The sequence below is a fragment of the Cnephaeus nilssonii genome, assembly GCF_951640355.1.
Source record: "Cnephaeus nilssonii genome assembly, chromosome: 13".
In the NCBI taxonomy this organism is placed as follows: Eukaryota; Metazoa; Chordata; class Mammalia; order Chiroptera; family Vespertilionidae; genus Cnephaeus; species Cnephaeus nilssonii.
This window is the reverse complement of record NC_137084.1, coordinates 52,528,362-52,556,225: the sequence shown is the minus strand read 5'-3', so window position 1 is coordinate 52,556,225 and position 27,864 is coordinate 52,528,362. Positions and strand designations below refer to the sequence as shown.

The 27,864-nt window shown below is 38.5% G+C and overlaps 1 protein-coding gene across 16 annotated transcripts in view; it reads left to right on the top strand.

Annotated features, from left to right (window-relative positions):
- Positions 1-27,864, top strand: part of DLG2 (discs large MAGUK scaffold protein 2) — a gene marked incomplete at its 5' end in the record, with an annotated part of 1,931,014 nt that overhangs the window by 1,143,896 nt on the left and 759,254 nt on the right. For 6 of the 16 annotated variants that reach the window (XM_079787291.1, XM_079787308.1, XM_079787305.1 and 3 more), the window contains one exon: positions 21,902-22,210. The exons of the other annotated variants lie outside the window; for them this stretch is intronic. In XM_079787291.1, coding sequence (XP_079643417.1) covers positions 21,902-22,210 — 309 coding nt within the window. Of the gene's footprint in view, positions 1-21,901; positions 22,211-27,864 lie in introns of those variants that run through there. 16 annotated transcript variants of the gene reach the window in all.

The window sequence follows — 27,864 nt, the reverse complement described above, 5'->3', positions numbered from 1 at the left end:
CCAACCGCCCATGGCCCCTCCCCCTGGTTGGCCCCGCCCCCCATAAGCTCCCTCCACCCTGATCAGGGCAGACCGCTGGACCCCACCCATGCACAAATTCATGCACTGGGCCTCTAGTAGTTACAACAATAGTAGCAATGATTGCAAGTACTTATTATAATGAGCTGACCATGGTCTTTGCTCTGAGGTCAGACTACATGGGTATGGATCCTGGGTTCCCATTTTATTACTGTATTAATAAATAGACTAGGTATCTCACATGTATTGTCTCACAATATCTTTCCAGGGCAGATGCTACTATAAAGCCCAATTTTATAAAAAAACAAAAACTTGAGCTTATAGACTTTAGTATAGTTGCTCATGTTCACATAAAAAGTGCACATTTAAAACAATAGAATAAAGGTTAGGGAAAATTATCCTGGTAAAGAATGTTAACCATATATATAGTATATATATGGATGTGGTGTGTGTGGAGAGAGAGAAATAATTTGAATGCTTGTTTTCCCTTAGTTTGAGTTTGGAAATTGAAAGGTGTGAGGATAAGGGCAATAATCTTCAACTTATGAATACTCAGTTTCATCTCCCTGCAGCAAGTTCATCAAGCTTGTATTCTCCTTCTCCTCTCTTGTTATAGTCATCCATGCTCTGCGTCTCTTCAACCCAGAAAAGCTGCATAGCCATGGGCCTGCTTCAGGGTGGAAAGACTGGCTGTCTTCCCAGACTTGGCTCTTGATGAGCCATGTTGGTTATTTAATGTGGTTGCTGACTCAGGGCTTAGCACTAGACATGATGGCCCACCAGTGGGAGGGGCCTTATGTGAGCCAAGAGAATGGGTCAGAAATTAGAAGCTGGGAGAGGAAGTTGATCCAAATGACTGTCATGGGGCTCAGTTGTCTTGGTAAGAGGACTCTATAAGGCCAAACCGTGAGTCTAAGGGAGCAAACTTTACAAGTTGCTGGCCACTGCCTGGATAGGTACTCTTTCATGGCATGATGAGAAAGCATGGAGTTAGGTGAGGGGTGAAAATGTTTGGGAGGAACTGAATTGAATCAAACACAGAAGACCCTAGATTTACAGTAGAAGACTGGGAAACAGGTAGAGATGGAGCTAAAGCAATCAAATAGTTCTTCATTAGGAGGCTGTAATAACCATCTCCCAGTTGCTACAGCATTTAATCAGAGAAATCACCTTCCTTGATCTTATCTTTTAACTAGAAGCCCGGTGCACGAAATTCTTATACTTGGGGGGTGTCCCTCAGCCCAGCCTGCACCCTCTTACAGTCCAGGATGTCTGACTGATGGCTTAGGCCCACTCTCCACCAGGGAGTGGGCCTAATCCAGCAGTAGGACATCCTTAGCACTGTCAAGGAGGCAGGAGAGGCTCCAGCCACCACCACTGTGCGTCATAGTCACTGGTCATTTCGAGGTTCTGTCGATTTGCATATTAGCCTTTTATTATATAGGATAACCCCCAATCTTTCTGTTGAATTACCAGATAGGAAAATGAAGGATGTGCTTCCAGAACTAGCAAAGCATGGGCACCAAAAACTGATGAAAGTCCCTATTGGTAAACACACCCAAACTTTTACAATCAGAAAAAGTCTAGAAAGAAGCATTTTAATTGTAGCATAAATATGAATAATCTACACTAATAAAAGAGGAATATGCAAATTGGCCATACCCCCATAACGCCCATCAGCCAATCAGAAGTGACTATGCAAATTAACCCAACAAAGATGGCAGGTTAATTTGCATACACAGGCACAGAGCAGCTGGATGGGGCGGGGCACCTTCTATGAGGGGAAGGCAGGGAGGGAGTTACAGGAGCAGCGCTCTGGCCAGGAGCAAGGACTTGCAGGCTCCCGGGCAGCCACGAGTGAAGCCAGGGGAAGGAAGGCCTATTCTTGCACGAATCTTTGTGCAATGGGCCTCTAGTATTAAATAAAAGAGTAAAACTTTATTTTTAGTTATATTTGTGAGGCTAGTAATCTTCACAGGGCTGAGGGTTTCTTAAATGTCTTAATCCAGCCTTGTCATTGTAATAGGCTTCTTCATCATTGTTATGCTCTTCCTCCTTCCCTTCCTTCTTCTTCATCACCACCTTCACTATAAATAACTCTAAAATTTATTTTTTGCAATGTACCAGTTAGGCATGGTGCTAAGTGCATTGCAAGCATTACCTCATTTAATACTCAAAACAATTCTAACATGAAATGACTGAGGCTGAGAGATGTTAAGGGACCTGTCTGAGAAGCCACAGCTGTTAGATGGTCAAGCTCAGATTTAAATCCATTTCTCCCTTCAGAGCTTTTAAGAACTCAGTAGTCAAAGGTCATATAATGAGCAATGTAGGGAGTTAAAAATGATATACAAACTCCAGGTTTAAAGGATTTGAAATGGTTAAAAAAAAACAAAATCTTCAGCATACTTTAGAAGGGTCATCTCAACATGGATGTTTGGTCCCCAGTTCCCTGAGATATTGCCAGTAGTGCTATCCTTTTACTTAATGAGTACTTCAGTAGTTCCCACCTGGGGCACACCTTACTATCAAAATAAGAGAGCTGTTTTTTTGTTTTTGTTGTTTTTTCTTTTTAATTTTGTTCTATATAGCACAATATTGCTACCCAGTGCAGTGACCATCAAAGGTACAAACTTCTTTGCATTATTTCTGAAGTCATGTTAAAATTGTTGTCCATCTTTTTCATCCTTTTTTTCCTCTCTTATTTGTTTATTTGTTTTATTCTTTCTTCTTTTGTAGTAAAGAACTTTACTTAAAATATAAGACTGGTACCAGTTTTTAGTAATAAGGAAACATACATTTGAGACTGTGAATTTTAGCTATTTGCATTTTGGAATGTGTGTGTGTGTGTGTGTGTGTGTGTGTGTGTGTGTGTAGCTATAAACGTTTCAGATTGTAAATTAATTTAACACATTCTGATTTTATTTGCCTAGTAGTTGATCAAGAGTGGAATTGATTTTACTTTCATATATGCCAGCTTTCTCAGTTGAAATGTCACTTCCTCAGGAAAGCTGTCCCTAAAATATCTCTTAAATATTCTCATAGCTTCTAAACTTTTTTCTCTACTATAAAGTTGTATTAGGGATATATGTTGAAAAAGGAGATATTATAAAATAAATCGGTTGCCACAAGTAGCTTTCCATGTGGAAGCTAATAAAAGTGTACAATACAGCTAATGCCTTATGCAAAAATAAAAACTGATTAAAGGTTTAATGAAAAACGATAGGGAGATTTACTTTATGTTTACATTCCAGTTAATAAAACAGATGACTTTCTACACCCTAGAGGTGGGAGAATCTTCTTCTTATTAAAATACCAAATAGACAATATCATTTTAAAGGATTTAGGAATAGATACCATAAAGTCAACAGACAAAAATAATTTGGGGAAGAGATTTACCTTTTAGAGGACATACATAGAGTTAATATCTAAAGTAGACAAAGAGCTCTGAGTAATTAACAAATGAAAAACAAAAACAACTGAAAGACAAAACCAATAACAAAGCAGGTAAAAAATATTATGTGTCTAGTTATTTGTTCAAGGTCTCCACCATTGGCCTTACATCAACCTCAGGGCAGAGATGACATCTTGCTTATATATGGCTGTAAACAGAGTATTAAGCCAATGCTGGATCATAGTAGGCATGCAATTAATGTTTACTGAACGAGTGAATAAAATTCTCCATCCCTAATTGTCTCCTATATTTTGTTCTTAATGTTGTGGACAACTAGATTTCAACTATTTCAGTATTTGGCTGCCTTTGAGAACTGAAAATATCAGCAGGCGACGGTATACTTGAAAGCTAATGGAGGCTGAGAAAATCATCTCATGTAGCACTTTTCTCTGGTCATTGAACACCTCTGTGTCTGCTAGTGGGTAAGAATAGCATTCAGTCATGTGGAAGAACTAGCAGAATGCCCAGGACCTCCATACTTGCATGGCCTCTAAGGCAGGTCAGGCCTTAAAAGTTGTAGGTTTTATCTCTGGAAAAGTATGAGTATGGTTTGCACAAAAGCCAAACACTTCAGGATTTCAACAACAATAGCTTCCCTCTTGTCTGACTTTGTGTGAGATTCCAGGAGACTGAAACATAAGATTGGAATAATCTTACGGAAGGAGGCTGTGAGAATAATTTCCAATTGGCTTTGAGCAAAATTTCCAATTTAAATAATGATTTAGTGAAAGTCCTAGAGTCTGTTGCTCTGGGAAACTCTCTTTAATATTTGCATATTGTGGGAATATGCCAACCTGCAGGACATGTGGAAGATCCAAAATCTAGGCAGATCCTATAGTTTGGTAGCAGATACATCTGGGTATCACCTTCTTCTCTGTTCTCACCCCACCCCCAACACACATGCTCCATTTCTCTGAACCCCACCATTCTTAAAAGTGTCATTGTATTTGTAATCACAATATCCTCAGACACTTTGAAGCTTTAAATGATTTGTCTAAGACCTCATATGCTTAGAATAAGGTAGGTAATCGCCAGTATGTGTGATGTTATGAGGATTGGAGACCTAAACACTTAGGCTCATAGAACTAACTTTCAGATAATTGGAATGCAAAGCTAAGCATTATGGATTTTAATGTTAACATAATGGTGGTATCATTTCTATTTAAAGACAGATCCATTTTATTGTCAATGTTGTACTTCTGTGGCTTTCTTCATTCTCAATTAAAGAACTTGGCATTAAGAAAAAAAATGTAAATAGCCCTTTACTTTCCTGTAACTTAATTGTACATGTTAACTGCCAAAGTTATTAGGAATCAGATGTGATTGCTTTAGATTACTTTTGAAAAGAGGCCAGCTCCTTTCTGGACCAGTAGAAGGATATAGCAGAGATCAGCAATGTCACAAAGAACAAACTGTCAACCGAATGCTAATTGAGTGGACCAAACATAATTGTTGACACAGCCCTAGATTATAAGAGAACATACTTTAATCCTAGCCAGTTTTCTCAGTGGTTAGAGCGTCGGCCCACAGACTGAAGGGCATGTACCCCAGTTGCAGGCTCAGTCCCCTTGAGGGAGGCAACCAATTGATATGTGTCTCTTACATCGATGTTTCTTTCTCTCTGTCTCTCCCGCTCCCACTCTCTCTAAAAACCAATGGAAAAATATCCTAGGGTGAGGATTAAAAACAACAAAGAGAGAGAGAGAGAGAGAGAGAGAGAGAGAGAGAGAGAGAGAGAGAGAGAGCGCAAACTTTAGTCAGGGCCTAATTTAAATCAAAAGCGATTGTTTTCTCACTAATTGGGGAACTATTTGTAATGCAGATGCTTAACAGCATAATTTAATTTCCAGAAACACTTAGTGCAGTTTTCAAAAGACCTTTTCTTGGACCAAGACACCCAAGGAGTATTAGTCCTTTTCATTTATCCTTGTAGAATTCTTTGTAAAGCAACAGGGACTTTGTACATGAACAGTCAAAAGGCAGTAGACAGGGAAAGCCAGGAGGATGTCTGAGAAGTGGGCAGAAATGCAAGGTAGCCTACAAAGTGATGTGTGTTCTTGTTGCACAAATTTCACCAGAAGAACATATTCCAAGAATGAAATAAATGACCATCCTGCAGAAAAGAAAATATTTTATTGTTTACTGCATGCTAATAAGTTTGCATGAGGTGAATCCTCCCAAATGTATTTTCAGCGTCAGTTCCTGGGCTCCAAGCAGGGTGTCCAATGAACTGTATAGTTCTATGACATCAGGACCCAACCCACAAATAATTTGCATATCATGTCTGCTTTGTTGGCTTATGAGTGAGAGCTAGAGTAAAGATTTGCTTGAAAGGTCTCCCAGCCGGCACTTTGGCATTTGGGTGAACAATAGCACATTTCATTTAGCCCAGCAGGCCTAAATGAATATTCACTGTCAGGTGGTGAAGAACTGGACCCAAAGTAGCTGATAAGTAACTTCTGCTTGGACTTCTCACCAACACAGGTTTTATATAATTAGTTTGCTTTGTTTTCCCAAAGCCTCCACAGCTTGACTCAGAGTTATAATTTTCAAAGTATGCATGTGACACTAGCTGGTTTGGCTCAGTGCATAGAGCATCGGCCTGTGGACTGAAGGGTCCTGGGGTTGATTTCTGTCAATGGCACATTCCAGGGTTTCAGGCTCCTCCCAAGCACAGGCCCTGGTCGGGGCTCATGCAGGAGGCAACCAATCAATGTGTTTTTCTCACATCGATATTTCCCTCTCTCTTCCACTCTATCTAAAAACAATGGAAAAATATCCTTAGGGTGAGGATTAAAAAAATAATAATAACAAAGTACTTATATGAGTAAAGGAAGGCAGAAGACTCATCACTTTGATTCTCTTTCTTTCTTTCTTTTCTTTTTTTTTTTTTTTTTTAGAGAAGCAACATGGTAGAGAAGGAAACATCATAGTTTGGAATCACACTGACCTGGATTTGAATCATGAATTTGCACTTAATAGCTGCATGACCTTGAGCAGTTATTTAACTTCTCTAAACCTCAGTTTGTTTGTTTTTTCATCTAGAAATGGGAATAATAACATTTGCCTTTCAGGGCTGTTGAAAGAATTAGCTCTAGTCTATGTATTTCTTGGCATATTCATAGCTGATAACCATTAAATGGTAATAGCAGCAGCTATGATTAAAGCTGTTCTTTAGCCAAAAGAAATGGATTTACAAAAACCCAAGCCTCTTTCTTGTGGCTGCAAGAAACTGCAGATGCTCCTGGACTTGCAACAGGAAATATAATTAAGACAGAAGCTTTATTTTTATTTCAGCCATTCAAGTTTAGGAAGATGTTTCTTTCAGATCTCTCTAAATCCTGATTAAGCCTTTCCTTAGGATCATAAATAGGAAAAGAGAAGGGGAATGCAAATTATTTTGCTAACACCAAACTTAAATCCTTAAATTCTAGGTTCACTAAAAGTTTCTCATCTTTTACCCTTTTTTTTTTTTTTTTTTTTTTTTTTTTTTTTTTTTTTGTGGCAAAGGGAATGACGAGACATCATGTGTTCATCCTATGGGGGAAAAAATGCTGTGGGAGAAAACAGGATGGAATAGTGGAAAGATTTTGGACAGAACCCTGAGGTTTGAATTCTGATTCCAACAATAGCACTTATCAGCTGTCTAACCCTGGACACATTATTTTACAACCATGATCTTCAGTTTTTCCCCTGGCAGCCTACCATGTGGGGCTATTTCAAGGAATAAGAGAAATCAAGGATATAACAGTATTTTCAAAAACCAAAACCTAACATATAAATGAGTTTCTATAGTTAGAATATTTTTATTAAATTTATTGGGGTGACATTGGTTAATAAGATTATATAGGTTTTAACTGTAAGTTCTATGACACATGATTTGTATATTGCATTGTGTGTCCACCACCCAAAATCTGTAAAGGGGGCCATACATATGGTGACAGAGATGATGAGTACAGTTTTCATGTTCCAGCTCCAGTGTTGTATGAATGTTGATTTTGTTCCTGGTTTCACTTCTTACCAATGCTATGACCATGGGAAAACTATAGCATCTTTCTAAGCCAATATCTGTATCTGAAATTGGCATCTCAGTGTTTACCATGTTGGGTTATTAGAGTCAAATGAAATGTCTATGCTCAGGACAAACTGTAAGTACTCAACAAATGGTAAATATGTTGTCACTGATGATGTTATTAAGAACACAGCCAAGGGGGAGAATGCCCTGATCAAAAATAGGAGTTAGAAAGGTAAGTTTAGGACTAATATAGAATTCTGACATTCAATAGAAATCAATTAAACTATCAATTAACCTTTATTGAGTGTCCATATATAGGCACTACAGAATTTTTTTATGTCAGCCTCTGCAGTTTATAACTGGAGTGAGGGAAGTGATAATAATGATAAAAAAGGGTAAAGCTTGTTGTGCATTATTAAGTGCCAGGCACTGTACTAAGTACAGAAATGTACTCATGTTATTCTCACATCAATTCTATGAGGCAGGGACTATTATCATCCTTATCTATAGAAGAGAAACTAGAGACTTGGAGAGGCCAAGTAAACTCAGATGTCTAACCTATGCCTCATCTATTTTGACTGGGAGAAAAGCTCTCTATATAAAACCCTAATATGCAAATTGACCAAATGGTGGAACAACCTGCAGAACAACCGGTGGGCCAGGGGTGGGGCCAGCGAGCAGGCCGCACCAGGCCACCAGTGCCCCCCCCCCACCCGCCACATCGCCCTGCTGGTTGCCCCACAGAAGGGGGTGACTGGCGGGGCAATCGGGGCACAGTGCCCCCCGATCTGATGTTAGGATGGGAGAATATCCATAGGAGAGTATGCCCTTGAATTAGCAGAATAGTAATATTTAACGCTAATACTACCTTTAGCTGGAGAGATTAGAATATTGAGGCTACAAATCTGAGATATATTCAGCTCAGCTGCACTGGCCTTTCTCTTTTATATTCCAGTTCACCCACAGCATTTGTATGATTGGAACGGTGGGGAGCTAGTGCCCTTCCCGCTGGATGCAGGGACTTGAGTGCCGGCCTCATGTGCATCCCCAGGTTGCCAGCAGACGCTGCCGTGACCAGGGGCCATGACCCGGGGATGGGCCAGCCAAGGAGCGGGATCTTCCTCCCCGTGCCGCCGCTGGGGCCACGTGCCCTCCCTGCCTCCCTCTGCCTCAGGGCCCGTGTCTGAAAAGCTAGCAGCAGCCAGCAAGCGGGCCACCAACATGAGCAGCGGGCCTCAAAGACCAAAAGTACACACACCCCTCCCCGCCATGGCCTTCTGCTCGTGACTCCTCCCGAGCCCCCGTCCACCCCACCCCTCGCTCGCTGAGAGACCCGCCCCCCACCCCCCATGCACGAATTTCATGCACCAGGTCTCTAATAAGTACATAAAGGTTGTACAAGGCTTTAGCACATTATGCAAACTTTTTAAAAATATTCCTAACAAGGGAGAAATATTCCTAACAAGGGAGGACTTCAAGTATGTATGCAGCAATTAAAATGTTCTGAGCTCTCAGGTAAGCACAGTAAAGAGCTATTTAGGGAGGGGAGAAGGTGCTTGTCTTAGCCTATGAATTAGTGGTGGAGGTGGAATGGCTTTAAGAGTCTGACTTCAGAGGCCCTACTTCTCACCACTATGTCGTGTGGCCTCTCTATTTGGCAAGCTCTTATTGAAAGAATGTAAAACTGAGAAAATATGCCAGAAAATTCACCATGCCATACTTTTTAACCACCCTGCTATGTGTTAAAAATAATAGTAAACCTAAATGTTTATTAGAATAACATATTACATCTAAATTTCTCTAGTCATTTGGGAGGCACTGTGATTAAACCTCAAGATGTTGACAGGGCATCACTCATCAGATATGCCTGTCTTTCAGCAACCACTGAATGTGGTTTCATAGACTCTGCAGTCCCCTCCCTTAGTTTTACAAATGTGGTCATTAAAATTTAGCAAGTTAAAGGAACTTCTCCAAGGTGAAAGCTAGTTCATGGTAGAGCCGGAACTAGAGCATATTTCCTAAAACCAAGTCTCATATTTTCCAACTTTAATTCAACAAGTATTTACTGAACAATAAGAATTATATGATGAGGCAAGGAGAGTGTTAGTTTACAAATAAAAGATGATTTTTATTCTTAGAAGTTTATAATCTAGAAGGAGAGACAAACATGCCCACATATAATTATAAAACTCACCACAATGGAACATATTCAGCAGCAGGGATCCCTCATATTGTCCCTGTATGTCTCCCTGTATGTCACTCAGCACACTTGTTTATTCAAGGAATACTGCCCTGCCAAATTGCTACCCTGAATGCAGTTCACTACTTTACCACAAGTATAGTTCCTGGTACAGAACAGACAGTCGATAAATCCTTATTGAATGAAATGAAAAGCACAAAAGCAAAATGATGTAAATTAAAGAGGAGGCAATGATTAATTAAATGTGAATTTGAAATGTACTGGCCAAAACAAAGCCAATTAGGTAAAATTTTACTAAAATGTCAAGTCTCCAAGGAGAGGCGATCATTGAGCTGGAAGAGGGCCTGTCATGTCTATTAATCCATACCCCTGCCTTTAGGCCAACCCACAGATGAATTACCTCTGACAAGTCAGAATCTGGCTTATTTTTAACTCAGGAGGTTTTGTGACCTTTTGATAACTTTAGAAAATATCTATTACAAATCATTCATCAGAAAAAAATAAGAGCATGTAGAACTTAGACCAAAGAAAGACTGATTCTAGATCATGGTTCTCTCTTAAATTCTGGGTGTGACAACAAAAAGCCAGGCAGACTGCTTTAAGGGGACCTCAGTGGTGGGTGCCATACTGTCCCATAGTCAGAGGAAGGTCCATTTATATTTGTTCCAGTTTGATTCTGTGCATAGCATTGTTCAATCTGTCTCAGTATTTTATCTTGAGATGAGAGGACTGGTGCACGTGCACCGGTTGGGTCCCTCAGCCTGGCCTGTGCCCTCTCACAATCCAGGACCCCTTGGGGGATGTCAGACTGCTGGTTTTGGCCCAATGGCCTGTGGGGATAGGGCCAAAACCAGCAGTCCAACATCCCCTGAAGGATGCAGTAGTGCCCTAAGTGGCAGGCAGCCACGGAGGAGCCCAAGCCTGGTCCAGGTGCCACTCCAGTCCCGCTTATCCCAGCCCTGCTGCACCTGCTGCCGCCGCTGCTCAGTAGCCCTGCCACAGAGGCGGGAAGGCTCTCGGTGCCACAGCTGTGCTTGCCAGCCATGAGTCCGGCATCTGGTGCCTGTTGGTCAGCTGAGCAGCACTCCCACGGTTGGAGTGCACTGACACCAGGGGGCAGCTCCTGCATTGAGCGTCTGCCCCTTGGTGACCAGTGTGTGTCATAGCAACCGGTCAACCAGTTGTTTGGTTTTTCGGTCATTCGGTCCCTTAGGCTTTTATAGATATAGATATTTCTTTACTTCTTTTGTGACTTTTCCTCCCTCCTTTCCTTTATTTTTTGTTATTCCTTTTTTTCTCTTTTCCTTCCTTCTTCCTTCCTTCCTTCCTTCCTTCCTTCCTTCCTTCCTTCCTTCCTTCCTTCCTTCCTACCTTCCTTTCTTCCTTTTTTCCTTCCTTCTTTTCTTCCTTCCTTCCTTCTTCCTCCTTGTACTCCTTCTCTCTTTTATTCAGTTATAAGTCAATACCATAGTGTTATTTTGGCACATTTTATTATTCATGCATTTTCTCTCACATTAAACTCAGAGCAGGAGATGGCATGTGTAGAGCCCCATACCTTCCCACACTACCTTGTCTGCTCCTGGCAACCAGGGAAGAATCAGTTGAGCACCCAGCATTGGAAGATTGGGGAGACTGGCACTTGGAAACAACACATGCAGGATGTTACACATATTAGGTTCCTAAGAATCTGATCAAGAGCCCAGAGTCCCCCACCATTTAAATCAATATACTTTCTATATTTAAATTAATTTTCAAGCCAATGAAAGCTTGGACAAGAGCATATTGTTACATGCACTAAGCTCAGTGTTCAGTGCTAAAGAAGTTAAAAGACAAAAGTATAAAAAATAACTATAACTATAAAATATGTTAATGGATGCACAATACAAAATATTTAATTTGTGACTTTAATAACAAAGTGTGGGGGAAAGTAGAAGTGTAAAGTTTACAATTGAAATTACACTGTTATCACTCATCAGTTTAAAGTAGATTACTATAGGAATAAAGGTGTTTTGTTTGAGTTCTATGGTAATCACAGAGAAAATACTTACAGAAAATAACCAAAAGAAAATGAGAAAGGTATCAAATCACTCCAGTACAAAAATTTAAATAAGTAAATAAATAAATGAAACACAAAGGAAGATAGCAAGAGAAGAAAAGAGGCATACGTAAACTATAAAACAACTAACAAAATGGCAAGAGTAAGTTCTTTCCTATTAATAATTTATTTAAATGAGACATAGAGTGGCTGAATGGATCATATAAACAAGGTTAAACTATATGCTATCTATAAGTGACTCACTTTAGATTTAAGGGCATGTGGAGGCTGAAAGTGAAAGAATGGATAAAGATATCCCATGCAAATAATAATCAAAAACTCTCAAGAGAGACAAAGAAAGACATTATATAATGATAAAAGGGTAAATTTTCCAAAAAAATATGACAATTATAATTACATATGCACCAACATCAGAACATCAAATACATGAAGCAAACATTGACAGAACTAAAGGGAGAAACAGATAGCAACACACTAATAGAAGATTTCAATGCCTGACTTTTAATAATAGATAGAATATCCCGACAGAAGATCAACAAGGAAACGGAGGAGTTGAATAACACAATAGATGAAAAGGGCCTCACACATATAGAGAGCTGTTCAATCTAATAGCAACAGAATACACATTCTTCTTAAATACACAAGAACATTCTATAGGACTAATCACGTTAGGTCGCAAAACAAGTCTTAACAAAATTAAGAAGATTGAAATTATATGATGTATATTCCAACCCAAATGGAATGAAACTAAATAATGGCAGAAGGAAAACTGAAAAAAAGTCACAAATATCTGGAAATTAAACAACACATTCTTGAACGATTAATGGTTTAAAGTGGAAAGCAAATGAAAAATTCAAAAATATCTTGAGACTAATAAAAACACACATACCAAAACTTAGGGATGCAGCATAAACAATACTAAGAAAGTTTATAGTGATAAATGCCTACATTAAAAAAAGATTTAAAGTAAACAACCTAACTTCATACTTCAAAGAACTAGAAAAATAAGAACAAATTAAACCTAAAGTTAACAGAAAAAAGGCAATAACTAGGTTTGAAACAAAAATAAATGAAGTATAGAGTAAAAAAAAATAGAAAAATCAACAAAAATAAGAGCTGTTTTAAAAAAGATAAAATTGAAACTTTTAGCTACATTAACTAATAAAAAAACGAGAAAGGCTCAAATAAAATAAAAACAGAATAAAAACAGAACTGAAAGAGATGCTGCAATTGATGCCAAATAAATTAAAAGGATTGGGACTAATGTGAACAATTATATACCAAAAAATTAGATAATCTAAGATAAATAAATACATTCCTAGAAAAGGAGAACCTATGAAGACTGAATCATGAAAATTATAAAATTTGAACAGACCAATAACTAATAAGGAGATTAAATCAATCATTAAAAGCCTCCCAACCAAAAAGAGGCAAGGATGAGATAGATTCACTGGTGAAATCTACCAAACATTTAAGGAAGAATTAATGCCAATTCTTCTACAACTCATACAAAAATTTAAAATGGTAGGATCCCTTCCAGACTTATGAGGCCACATTACTATGATACCAAATCTAGAAGAAGACACCACAAGAAAAGAAAACTTCAGGCCAATATTTCTAATAAATAAATGCAAAAATTCTATACAAAATACTAGCAAACTGAATTCAACAGCACCTTAAAAGAATCTTACACTATGATCAAGTGTGCTTTATCCATGAGATTCAAAGGTGCTTCAACATAAAAAAAAAATAATCAATGAGATATACCACATTAACAGAAAAGGACAAAAATCACATGATCATCTCAACAGATGAAGAAAATCATTGACAAATTTTAATATTATTTCATGATATCAACACTCAACAAGCTAGAAATAGAAGAGAATTACCTCAACATAACAAAGGTCCTATATGAAAAGCCCATAGCTAACATCAGACTCAATGGTGAAAAATTGAATTTTTTTTCTCTAAGATCAGGAACCATATAAAGGTTCCCACTATCACCAGTGTTATTCAATATTGTACTGGAAGTCCTATCCAGAGCAATTAGGCAAATGGGGTGCAGCATAAACAATACTAAGAAAGTTTATAGTGATAAATGCCTACATTAAAAAAAGATTTAAAGTAAACAACCTAACTTCATACTTCAAAGAACTAGAAACCCAAACCAAATTAAAGGTTTTTAAATTAGCAAGAAAGAAGTAAAATGGCCTCTGTTCACAAGTAACATTATTTTATACATAGAAAACACTAAAGATTATACACACAACTTAGAACTAAAAAGCTAATTCAGCAAAGTTGCAGGATACAAAATCAATATACAAAAATGTGTTTGCTTATATACATGACAATGAACAATTTGAATGGGAATTAAAACAATCTTATTTACAATAACATAAAAAATAATACACAGGGATAAACTTAACCACGACAATGAATGACTTTTACACCAAAATTTACAAAACATTGATGAAAGAAATAAAACACAAATAAATGTTCATAGAGCAGAAGACAACATTTAAAAAAAATGTCCATACTACCCAAAGCAATCTTCAGGTTCAGTGTAATCCCTGTAAATATTCCAATGGCATTCTTTACAGAAATAGAGAAAACAATACTAACATTTATGTGGAAACATAAAAGTACCTGTATAGATAAAGAATCTTGAGAAAGAACAAAGCTCAGACCTGTTAGTGTGGGAACCCCTTTTACGTCCCGCATGGTTCAGGGTTCAGGTTCTGAAGGAGGCCGCACACAAGTGAACGAGACTAGAAAAGTATTAATTTTGTAGTATTGGGGGCCAGGTGGGAGCCCACCTCGAGGGGGTGGACTAGACCCCGCTCTGGCCTTGCTATCCCTTTTATTAAGATTATGGGATACACCCATAGCCTTTAGGCAGGAAATTCCAATAATAGCCAATCAGCAAGAATTTACATAAAACTAACAGGTGGAGGCTGCTTCAGCTACCAATGTCTCAACTAAACAATGAGTGATTAGCTCTGACCTTTCAGAGCATTTAAGGTTGATCAGTCTTCTGGATTCCCTGTCCATATCTCTCTACCAGTGAGGACAATGGGCGGCTTCCGGCATGTTAGTATGACCATTATAAAACAATAACAGCAGCAGCATAAACGCATGAGAAAGTGGAGAAATTGGAACCCTGTACCCTGTTGATGGGAATGTAAAATGGCTCCGCTACTATAGAAAACATGGACGTTTCTCAAAAAACGTAAAAATAAAACTGTCATATGACTCATAAATCCCATTTCCATTTATTCAAAAAAGTGAAATTAGGGTCTTATTTGCACTTCTGTGATCTTTGAAGCATTATTTACAACTAGAGGCCCAGTGCACGAAATTCGTGCATGGGGGGGGTCCCCTCAGCCCAACCTGGACCCTCTCTAATCCAGGACCACTAAGGGGATGTCCAAGCAGTCAGTCATCCCTCTCACAATCTGGGACTGCTGGCTCCTAACTGCTCACCTGCCTGCCTGCTTGCCTGTCTGATCGCTCCTAACTGCCCACCCTGCCGACCTGGTCATCCTCAACTGCCCCCTCTGCTGGCCTGGTCACTCCTAACTGCCCCACCCACTGGCCTGGTCACCCCTCACTGCCCCCCTCTGCTGGCCTGGTGGCCCCACACAGCCTGCTGTTTGGTTGTTACTATGAGGGCATCATGATCAATTTTCATATTACCCTTTTATTAGCCTAGATAGCACCGAGGTGGAAACAGCCTAAATATCCATTGACAGAAGAATAAAGAAAATGTGGTATATAGAAACAATGGAGTATTATTCAGCCATTAAAAAGGAAGAAATCCTGTCATATGCTACAACATGAATGAACTTTGGGGACATAATGCTAAATGAAATAAGCCAGTCATAGAAAGACAAACACTGAATGATTTGATTTATATTGTATGAGGTATCTAAAGTAGTGAATTCATAGAATCAGCAAGTAGAATGGAGGTTGCTAGTGCCTGGGAGGAGGGGAATTGAGGATTTGCTGTTCAAAAGGAATATAATTTCAGTGGTTGAGCATTGACCTATGAATCAGGAGGTCATGGTTTGATTCCTGGTCAGGGCACATGCCCTAGTTGTGGGCTAGATCTCCATTGTGGGGTGTGCAGGAGGCAGCCAATCAATGATTCTCTCTCATCATCGATGTTTCTATTTCTCTCTCCCTCTACCTTCCTCTCTGAAATTAAAAAATATATATATTTGAGAAAAAAAACATTTAAATAAATAAAAGCAATAGAATTTCAGTAGTTCATGATCAAAATGTTTTGGAGATTTCCTGTGCAACACTGTGTGTGTGGTTAACAATGCTGTACTGCATACTTAAACTTTGTTAAGAGGGTAGATCTGTGTTATGTATTTTTTAACCATATTTAAAAATATTTAAAAATATATAATTAAGGTATTGTTATAAATACTAATGCTGTTTAATTTTTTAACTTTTTAACTTGATTAATGGGGAGGAAGAGGAGGTGTCACATTGCCTTTCTGCTCTCTATATACACTTTCTGGATCCTGAACTCACTGTGCCTCTGGAGTATATCACTTTAAGAGGGTCAAGACTTTGTGGTTGGAGTTTGGGATTCTCTCCCTGCTTTCCCACTGAATGGCTTTTTTTTCCCCACTCCCCCTTTTTCACTATCTATATAAAGGGAGAACAACTTGAAAACACTTGAGAGAAAATCACAGCTGTCAGGAAGTATAGCTTTTATGAATGAATATCTTACTAAAATAAACAAAAGCCATTTCAATTTCTTAGTATTATAAGACCACTATCAAATTTCTTCCCCCAAATGAGTTAATGCATACCACTACACCACTCAGCCACACAGAATGTTTCACTTAAATGATGACCTTAAGAGCACATGGCTAGTTTGTGTTTAAATTCACAGTGCTTATTTGTTCATTTTGCACTGAGAGGAAGAACACAGACTTGAATACCAATGTTGGTGTAACCACTGAAAGACAATTTTTATCTTCTTTCTTACTTGATTTGTTTTAATAAATACTAAACACTTCCTTTGTGCTTGGTTCAGAGGGTGCAGATACAAAAAGAGCCCTCTCCCTTCCCTAATGGCATTTACCTATATTCTGTGTGAGAAGACTGGCCCAGAATGAATAATAGTGTAATTTTTACTTTAAATACAGACACGTAAGTGTTGAAATAGAAAGACACAGGTGTGTCTAGCCAGTGTGGCTCAGTGGATTGAGCATCATCCCATGCACCAAGAGGTCACTGGCTCTACTCCTGGTCAGGACACATGCCTGGGTTTCAGGCTCAATCCCCAGTAGAGGGCCTGCGAGAGGCAGCCCATCAACATTGATGTTTCTATTTCTCTCTCCTCCCTCCCTCTTTCTCTAACAAAAAGCGATAAACGTATATTAAGAAAAAGAAAAGAAAAAAGAAAGGCACAGGCGCTAAGTGGGTATTTCATGGGAGGATGACCTGATCTGTTCTGGAAGGAGGGTGGGGCACAGTGTCCAAGGGAATGGTTTCTTGGAAAGGTGACATTTGAGCTGAGCTCTGAAGGACAGGGAGGACTCCAGAATTTCTGAATAGAAGAGTCTTTGGGATGGCAAGCTGGTGTGAAGGAAGGTCTGGGAGACTTGTTTTGGAGCTGTGTTGCAGAGTAAGCCGACCCTTCTTGAGTGTATTGAATGATTCCTTGGGATGGCTTGCTTTCAGGAGGTTGTTTCTTGAAGCACCTTATAGAAGGCTGAGTAGGAATGACTTATGTGAAGGCTGAGTAGGAATGACTTATGTGAAGGGTGAGTAGGAATGACTTATGTGAAGGTGTGGGCAAGGGAAGAGAGCATGTGTAATGGCCACAAGGTAGTCAAGGCCTGTGTGGTTGGAAGGTGGATGGGGCAAGGGGGTGAGGCATGGATGAGACTGGAGAAAGCACAGAGGCCAAGTCACACAGGCCATAATCAAGGACCAGGCAGGCCAGTTTGAAGATGTTGTCTTTGGGGATAAAGATCCTCAGAGATTTTATTGACAGGTGTTATGCAGAGTGGGACCTGACTGCATTCACATTTCGAAGAAGCCACTCTGGCCACTGTGTGAGAGTGAATTGGAGTAAGGGTGGAGGCCAGAGACCAGCTCAGAAGCTGTTTCACCACCTCTGCAGAGACGTGATGGTAGCTTCGACCAGGGTGGTTGTCATAGTGGTGGATTGAGAGAAATCGACCACTGTGAAAGGTATTTACATACACAAGCATACAAACACTGTGGAGTGTAACTGAATATGCCAGGGGCGTCTGGAAAGCTTCCGGGGAATGACATTACTCTAATCTCGAAGGACAAGGACAAATTTCTTGTAGCAGTGGAGCTCATTATTTAGATTCAATAGCTACAATTTGTAAATTATAAATGATTATTACCTTTTATTAGTGTTCTTCTCAGAATCTCTAAGAAATGTCACGTAACTTAAGTTCTTATTTCTCCAACAGTGTTACTGTGTTAGAATATAATACATCTGCATTTCCTGAAACCCATTTTACAATTCAGCCTTACATTAATTCAGATTAATCCCCTCTCCTCAACACCCACCAAAATCCAAGCATATTAGCGAGAATTTGGGACATTTTAAAACTATTTTTGTTTACTTCCTATTAAATTCTATGTCCAGGTGAAATCTCTATTGCTCACTGTTAATTCCTTCTTGCTTTGCCTCCTAAGATTTATGATTAAATTGGTTTAAGTATTTTGGAAATAAATTTAGAGCCTGAAATACTTTAAATATTCTTGGTGCTCTCTTATTTTGAAAGGTAAATGTGATTAGATCTGGAGATTGCCTAGGCTGGAGGCTATTAGATGTACAAGAATATTAATTTGTTAGCATTTATAACATCTCTAGAATTTGCAGTCCCAGGAATAGACTACATACAATTTTGAAATCAAGATAAATTGTATCTAATACTTTATATCATTTTGTGATTATCTAACACATTACTTATGGATGCTAAAGGGCTTCTGCTACCCAGTCATCCTTTAGCAAACACTACTTAGCTCTTCCTTCGTAATTAATATTTTCATTTCCCATATGCAGAGAGAGCCTGAGGAAATTTTATCTGGCAAGAATATCTGCATAGTGTTTTAGTGCGGTACCATTTATTTAGTAAGTCATCGTTGCTATTTAATTTTAAACAAATCAAGCCAGGATATTCATTTAAGCCTCTGCTTTAAAGCTAGGGGTGGCTCTATGGAGACAGTAACAGGTCAAAGAGAGGTCAAGAAGATACATCTCATCTAGGCATTGCCCTGTGCACCATCTGCCCATGTTAAATCACAATGATAAGTGGGATGCGTACTCGGGCACCACTAATTCTTGTTTGGCCAGAATTTCATGTCTTCTCATGGTCATTACAATTGTCCAATTACAGTTGATCAAATTGAATTATCTTTAATTAGTAGGTCTGTCTCATAGAACAGTGAGTTAGTTGGACACATTTATCTGTTTAAGTGGTCTGTCTTCAGACTTAGAAAGCCAAACATCATGTTTGAAAAGGGAAAAAAAAAATAAGACAGGAAGAGGAAGACAGGAGGCTGGAATTATGTTATATGTATTAAAGTAAAGAATAATTTCAATATAGTATTATAATGAGTTTAATGGAAGTTTGATATGGTCTTTAAGATCCTTCAAGGCAAGTAATATTAGTTACACAACATATTTATCAAAGTAGGAATGACATGTTGAGGTTATTAAAATAGTAATTCTGTTGTCCTTGTGTTAAGAAGAAATAGCTCATTAAAAATGACTTATTCAACCCTGGCTGATGCCTCAGTTGGTTGGAGCATTGCCCCATATATCAAAAGGTTGTGCGTTTGATTCCTAGTCAGGGCACATGCCTAGGTTGCAGGTTTGATCCCCTGTTGGGACACATATGGGAGGCAACCAATCAGCGTTCTTCTCTCATATCAATGTTTCTCTCTCTCTCCCTCTCCCTCTCTCTCTAAAAACTGGATTTCCCCCACTGAGTATCACATAATGAGTTATTTGCCCCAATTTTACAATTTTCAAGCATTGATCTTGATTTTCTTTCAGGAAGAAAGGCCATTAATGCCACATATTTCTTCCCAATAGTTAAAGTGTTAAAGTCTTCTCCTTACTCTTCTTCTTCTTCTCCTTCTCCTCCTCCTCCTCCTCCTCCTCCTCCTCCTCCTCCTCCTCCTCCTCCTCCTCCTCTTCCTCCTCCTCCTCCTCCTTCTTCTGTCAAATTTCTTTAACACCTCAAAACCAGCACTGAAGCTAACCTTAATGGAAGAGCTTATGATTCTGGCGCATTGCTGAATTAAATATTGTTTTCAAAACATGTTAGTCAACTGCTTCATTCCTCTACTCTTCTTCTATTTATATATCCACCAAACCCTCCATATATCCATCCAAGAAATGTGTTTATAAGCCTGCTATGTGCTGGGAAGTCAGTGCACTAGGTGCTTTGAAAAAAAAAAAAAGATCAGTAATGGGCCAGGGCCTGCCTTTTGAACTTATTCATAGGAGTTATAATTATTTAGAAAAGATGTTTTGGATGCCTACTGTGCCAGGCAAGGTACTAATGTCAACCTCCTGTTGAAAAATTGGAAAAGGACACTTTTTGTGGAGATACATGGAAAGAGAAGATCCTGCTTCATTTATTCAGGGTTTTTATATACATCAATAATTTATCTAGCGAATTCCAGCATTGAAATGTAGAATATGTTATAATCCTGGCCTTTGAAATAATAACCTTGCCAGCTTATTCAGAAATGAGGTCTACACTACCCCAGCCACTGGTCATTCCACTGAGAAGTTAGATCTAATAGTACCTGATGGTCTGTAGATAAAATTATTATATCATGGGGTTATATCATAATTTTTAGTGCTGCATAGATGGCAGCTTGCTTCTCAATCAAACCAAAATTATTTCCTTAGGATATGTGATAAGCATTTATGTTACAACATTTATGTTACAGATGGAGAAAGTTTCAAAAAGAATACAAACTCTAAGCACCTTTTCCTTTACTGAAAATACTATGGGTGGCTTCTGTGAATCATGCTAAAATTTTAAAACAATCATGTCCTCTCTGGAAGGCAATTTCTTTAAATTGGATAGATTTCACTTATTTTTCAGTGAAAGAATTTGAAAATTCTGTCTTTGGAAACCAAAATGCTGGATGGCAGAGTTGGATGTGTCTTTTACTTTAAAATGCAGCCCCTTTCTGTGGTGAATGTATTTGTTGTGGTAAAGTATTTGGAAGGAAATCCTCAGCATAATTTTGGGTAAGGAAAAACACTGTGTTAAAATAAGCCAACCCCTCAGTTTTGAACTTTTGAAAATTGCTTTTTTTTTTTTTGAATCAGAAGGAAATAATAATTGTTCATAGCATAAAGAATGTTTGCTTAGATTGCAGTGAGTAATCATGATCTAAAACACATTAAATTTAGAGTCCAAATTTTAAAGGACTCTAGTAGCATGCTGTGACCTCAGCAATTTTTTTCTAAATGAATTGAGCTTCTTTAGAGTTAATACTGATGCTCTTATTTAGTTGCCTCATGATTTGGTCTGTCTTGGCAAATATCACTCTCGATAAGTGATTCCTGTAAATGTTGGAAATTCCTTGACAGGTTAACTTTCCCATCACTTTAAATGGCTTCTGCTATGTTGTTTCAGCCTAGATGCATTCTTTCCGGAAAGAAGGGTCCTGCTAGCCTGATAAGAAGCTCTCTTTCCTGAGGTCTGTATTTGGCGTGGGGATCAGCCAGGAGAGGGGAAAGCCAGAACGCCAAATTGCAGAGAGTATTCTTTACCGTGGGGCTCCATCCAAAAAGGGCTTGTCATGCAGTGTACAGTCTTGTAGCCCAGCTGTGTGGAGCATTGATTGCTTCTGCCTAGAGCAGGGATACTGTCAAGTTGCTCTGTGAGTTGAGTCATCTATTGACAAAGAGCTACCAGCCCGCAGATAATGCTGTGCGGAGCTGCTCTCGCTGCTCCCACTGCTCCCAGGATGCACTGCTTATAGCAGCTGTCAAAGCTACTGAGGGATCCACGCGAGGGGGAAAAAAAAGAGACTTTTACAACTGCCTGGAAGCAAGGGGTGTCAAGGAGGAAACATTCCTGGGCAGAGCTGACCAAAGGAAAGAGTAGGCATCAGTGCACTATGAATGCATACCTCACCAAGCAACACAGCTGCAGCCGGGGGTCCGATGGGACGGATGCCGGCAGGAGCGCACCCACAGTGCTCAGGGATGCCCACTGCGCTTGTGGCTGGCCGAGGAGCCCTCAGGGGCTCGGGTACAATTCTCAGACCATGCCTTCTTCAGGACCCGGGGGCCCAGCTTCAAACAGGACCAAGCTGGTCACCTTGTGGGACAGTGTGCGGAAAAGTCCCCACAGGACGAGCACCAAGGGCAAAGGGACTTGTGGGGAGCACTGTGCCTGCCCACATGGCTGGTTCAGCCCAGCACAGGTGAGCCTTTTCCTTATGACTTTCCCTTGAGTGTCGGAAGAAACTGCCAGCAAGTTGTGTCAGGTTAGGATGGTTTGGAAACTTTGCTCAGTCTCCTTGCTGACGGGGGATGTGTATTTGGAATATGGTAGGCCAAGAAAACCTCTCATTTTCACAGGTTTTTGGGGGCTCACACCTCAGGGTGGCTTGTGCAAGTCCAGGGATGCTGTGCTCAGTTTCTTTTAGTGACTTTTCCCCAAGTTCAACTTTTCTAGTCTTCAGATGATTTCACTGTTTTGCATCATGGTCTTTTAACTGCACTTTTACTTCTAATCGTTGTCAACTTTTCTATTCTGCCTAACCTTGGGTTTCTTTTTTGTTTGTTTGTTTTAAGGGAGAGAAAAGATAACTTTAATCAGATACTTTCCAGCTCTTTAAAGTTAAAGGAAGATAGATTTATTCAGTTATGGAAAGTGGTGATTTGAACTATACTATTCTAATTTAATTCTTATAATGCTGTGTACCTTTTTAGTAATAGAGAAGAAATTATGTTTATACTAAATAATTTATTTTACAAGCACAAGGAATAATTGGAAGCAAGCTATAGGATGATTATGCTCAAAATAAAAAATGAAATATTTCATTTATTCATAGAGAAGCAATAGGTTATTTATATTAAAAACTCTTCTAGAATACATTTCTGAAGCAAATATGCAGGTTCCCTTAATTTGATTCCTAGCTGATTCTTGCCCCAAACTACTAGCATTTTACCAGAAATTGTTTTTTTTTTTCCTGCTTCCATCCAGGGAGGGAAAACAACTTTCTGTAAATTCTGTACAATATAAATAAAATGCACCTGTAATCACTGTCATAAGTACAGAACAATGACTGTTCTTAAATATTCATTGAAAAGAGAAAAGCTGTGTTTGCAGAAAAAAATCCTTTCTTGATTTTAATATGCTTTTAGTATAATTGAGAAGTGAATATTGATCATGAGTAAAACATTATGGTGTGAGAAGTGTAGAGAACATTCTAATTTTAATGTTAATTTTATAAAAAGTACTTCCAAGAATATCATACATCACTAGATCTTAATGATATAGTTATATATACCTGGCCAAATATATGGCTTTTGTTGCATTAACATCATGCATCTTAGCATTCGGCTTTAAATCAAGAACATATTGTCATTATAGTATTAAATTCAGTTTGAAATGGAGCTTGGCATTTGACACTCAGTTAATTTTTAAAGTTAGCATCAATCCCAAACTGAATAAACAGTCCTGACAATTTTGAAGTATCTATATAGTCTTTCACAAATACATGTGTTTAAATGTCTTTAACCTATATCTCTGTATTGATTGCATCCTCAAGGTTCCCAGAGGCAAAGCACACAAACTCACATCAAGTTTATTGTTTTTATAAAGAGTAGAGAAAGAAAACTTGCTTTAGAGTAGAAAAAAAGCAAACTTGCTTTATTATAATTTTTTATTCAATATGTAATAAAATTTTATTTCATAAATGATAATTTTCCAACCCCACATTTGAATACTACCTTGTAATAACCATTCTCTAGAACTCATATTTCATCAACCAAGGGAACCCTTTTTCTTCCTTAGTGTTTCACAAACTCAGCCTCCTACTTGCCTTACATTTATAGCTATTGCATGCTTTAAAGAATTGAAATAGAGTCTCTGCACTAATAATTAGAGATCCAGTGACATATGAGAAGGCAGTAAATTGAAGCAACCACCATCCCTCATTATTCCTTTGCACATAAATTTCTATACCTTTTCTCCTTTATGCATATGTGCTTTATTATTGGCTAGGAAGAACAGCGATCCTTAAATATTGGAGCTATAATACTATATCTTTTAGGCTCTTCAATGTTGTGACATTCTCACCTGATCCTTTCACTCTTTTGCCATCTCAGTCCCTTAAAGGTGCTAAGCTAGAGTGATCAATTTATCTCTTTGTCCCACTCCTGTACACTTTCAAATATATTATGTTGAATAGTTTCTAATTTGTCTATATATACATATGTGCACAGATTTTAACATATGCATTAAATATCTCTAGAATACCTAACTACTTGCATTGCATATATTAACATTTTATGTATGTATAAGTATCTATACATGCATGTATATACACACATATAAAGATAAAGTTCTATATTCCTTTTTCTCTAGAATATACTAGCTTGTTTTTATAAAGAATGTTTTATTCTCTCTGTATAAATACATTTCATTATTTCTGATAGGCACTCAAAAATGCTGATATATTTACATAAGTATATATGTTGATATTCATTTACATATGCATCTATAGAATAGATCTAATATTTAAAATACACAGATCTGTGTCTGTACTATATGCCCATGTATAACTATCACACAAAAAAGAGTGTATAAGTTTTTATGAATATGTCCATTAAAATAGTCTGTTTTTATAATTTTGTTATACTGTTTCTACCCCTTAAATTAACTGGAGATATTGTGTGAAATATTGTAAAACAAAGGGTGGAGCTGATACCAAACATTAGAATCCTTGGTGGAGCAGGGAGAAGGGGGAGTGCATGTTAGCCTAGGGAGCTGCATGGGGTACAGAACGTGCCTGAGGGCTGGTGAGCGTCTGGGAGCTAGGATCCTGCCCTCGGAGATATTTGCTGTATTTTGTGGAAACTGGCAGTGTGATTTCCGGCTGCTATAATAGAGGGCCATGGTAATGACTTGAGTTCCTCCTAAGGCTCTTGGCCAAACTCCTGCTATTTGGGGGGGGGGGGGGGGGGGCTGTGTACTAACAGGACTCTGTCATTATGTTTTTTCTCAGCAGGACTAAAAAACAGCTCTCTCCCTGCTCAAATCAGTTTTCATTCCATTTGGATCTGTAGAATTAATATAACCATAATGATAGGTAAGCAAATGGAAAATTATAGAGTCCAGAAATGAATTTTAGAATGCACATCTCAGATAATAGTGTTGGCCTTGGAAGGAAAAACATGTCCGTCACTGCTTATGTGGCATTTCTCCCCAACGCAGACTGATCTGGGGAGGCAGCACAGAAGAGTGACTTGGAGACTAGACATCTATGCATTTGCTCTTTATTCATATTTAATTCATTCATTTCTAATTTGTTTATTCAACTATCATTTCTTGGGTGCCTTTTCTGTGCCACTTTGTCAGGCCCTGTGGATATAATAGTAAACCAAGTAGATACTATCCTACCAGTGTAGAGCTTATAGCCTTTAATAGTATATAATATTTAGCAAATATATCCTTATATACACAGAATTATACTATCAGAAATTACAATTTGGAAGTGAAATAAAGTTCCACGGAGTCCCGCCAATTCCATAGTAAATGTATATTAGGAGACATATTAGGACACAGAGAGTGAGAAAGATACTTTTTTTCTCTTTTTTTAAAGATACCACATCTCTTTATGCCTGCGTTTTCTGTTTTCTCAAATGAGGATAAAAATAATACCTAGCTCATATGATTGTGGTGAGGAATGATTAACATAATACATGTGAAGCACTTAGCACAGTGCTTATAAATAATACAGGCCCAATAAATATTTGTGGAATGAATGAATAAGGAGTCCGCCAAATGTTGAAAATTATTAAGCTCTTCCATAATTCATTATACCTAATTTTCTGGGAAGAGAAGAGAGGTGAGTCTGTGAAGACTTCCTAGAGGTAGTGATACATGAGCTGAATTGAATTGAATCTTTAAAAAAATATATATTGTACTTATCATCAAGTGGGCAAAGAGAAATAAGCTTTGGGGATAAAAAAATAACAAAAACAAACACACGTAGCACCTTGTTGCCTGAGTGGAATTGCTCCTGGTTGTCTGTGCGCGTGGAGGGGTGAGTGGGGATTGGTCACAGCAGGCCTGGTGGGCCTTGATGAGGACTCCATTGCGACAGCTGCAGGGAGTGCCCACAGGATTGGAGTGCCTGCTCTGCCACCGTCTATGTGTTTGGCTTCATGGTGGTTAAACCCTCCTGGGCCTCAGGTGCTCTGTTTCTAAGAAAACCGGTTTTTCCCTAAATGAGCCTCCCTATCTCCGCCAATACTAACATTCAGTGACTGTCAACGGACACCCATTAATTAATGGGAAGCACTTGAGAAAGGATGTATGCTTTAGAGCTAGATCATCCTAAATTTGAACTTGCAGCGCTATATGACCTCACTTGTTTAACTTCTTTAAGGCTCATTGGTGGCCTCTCTAAAACGTAGGGTGCTAAAAGCATAGTGTAGAAAAATATAACACGCATTGAGAATACCTGGAGTCCAGCATGATACATAGAACACAGACATTTTTCAATTAAAAAAGGTAGTTATGATTACTAGTAAAAGGTAAATTATCCATAAAGTTAATTATTGTTATTATTAATTATTTTTGTGTTTTATTTGAACTTCTAGTTTGTCCCCTGAATTTATTGATGTCTTCCTTATAACGATGAAGGTTAGGCTAGGCAACTGTCCAGAAACATTTGGCACAGGACCACGTGATGATGGGGTGACATTTTGTCCTTCAGGCTTCTAAGAGATTTACACTAAAACTAAATCATGTAAGATAGAATTGTACTAATGAAGTAGCATTCCCATAAAATTGTATTCAGAGGGAGGTGATGTTAGATTTTTCTCAGTAAAATTCTACTGGAACAATTGCATTTGAAGTATTTAGCCAAAATCTGTAAATCTTCCCTAATAGTACCTTTGAAGCTCCTCCAGAAACAGCAGTTTGCAGCAACTTGAGTGCAAAGGACTTTTTTTTTGTCCAAGAAGCAGGGATGCCCTAGGCTGAAATTTCAGGCTCAGCTTATGCCCAGCCAGAAAGATCTGACAGCTTGTTTTACCTTTGTGGCTGCTTCTACTGATTCCTTCTATGAAGAGAGCCCCTTACCAAGAAAGAATAATAAGACGTTTTAGTGTCTGGAAGACATCAGCAGCCCCTAGGCAAAGGAAACAGAAAAGAATTAGAGGTATTACAGAAGGTCTTAAAGCATTCCATGGGCAGCCCTGAAGCCACTTGGTCAACACTCCTGGCAGCCCTGCTTCTGGATGCTGACATCAGCAGAGCATTCTTTCCAGGGCAGGATGAAGAGAAACAAAATACAGACGGTGGAAAAGAAAAGAGCAGAGATGACAATATTTGTTGAATACTCACAATATCCATAATGTGTGAAGCACTGTGCTAGGGGATTTCTGTTAGTCATTTTGAATTCTCCCAACAACACTAAAAGAGTGATATTGTAATCCCCATTTTATAGATATGTAAACTGAGATTAAGAGTAAATTGCTCATGATGGCATAACTGATAAGAACAGAACTAGTTTCAATTGTAGGTCTATCTGACCCCCTTAAGCTTTCTACCATATCTTACAGAAAAGCCTGTTTGAGGCACTCTCAGAGGCAGAATATCCCGAGATCTCTTTAATTCTCTAATTTTTGTTAGGGATTTGAGGCACCTAAATAGCCCTTTCCTCTCTGATCAAGGCTAAGAACTGTGCTGATTTGAACCAGACACCAGAATAAGTACTTGAATCTAGAAAGTTCTCCTAATCTATGGTTATTTATAAATTGGATTCAATCTTGCAAATGTTTGTGGTAAATTTTATTAAATTTACTGATTAATAAAATTATATAGGTTTCAAGTGTAAAA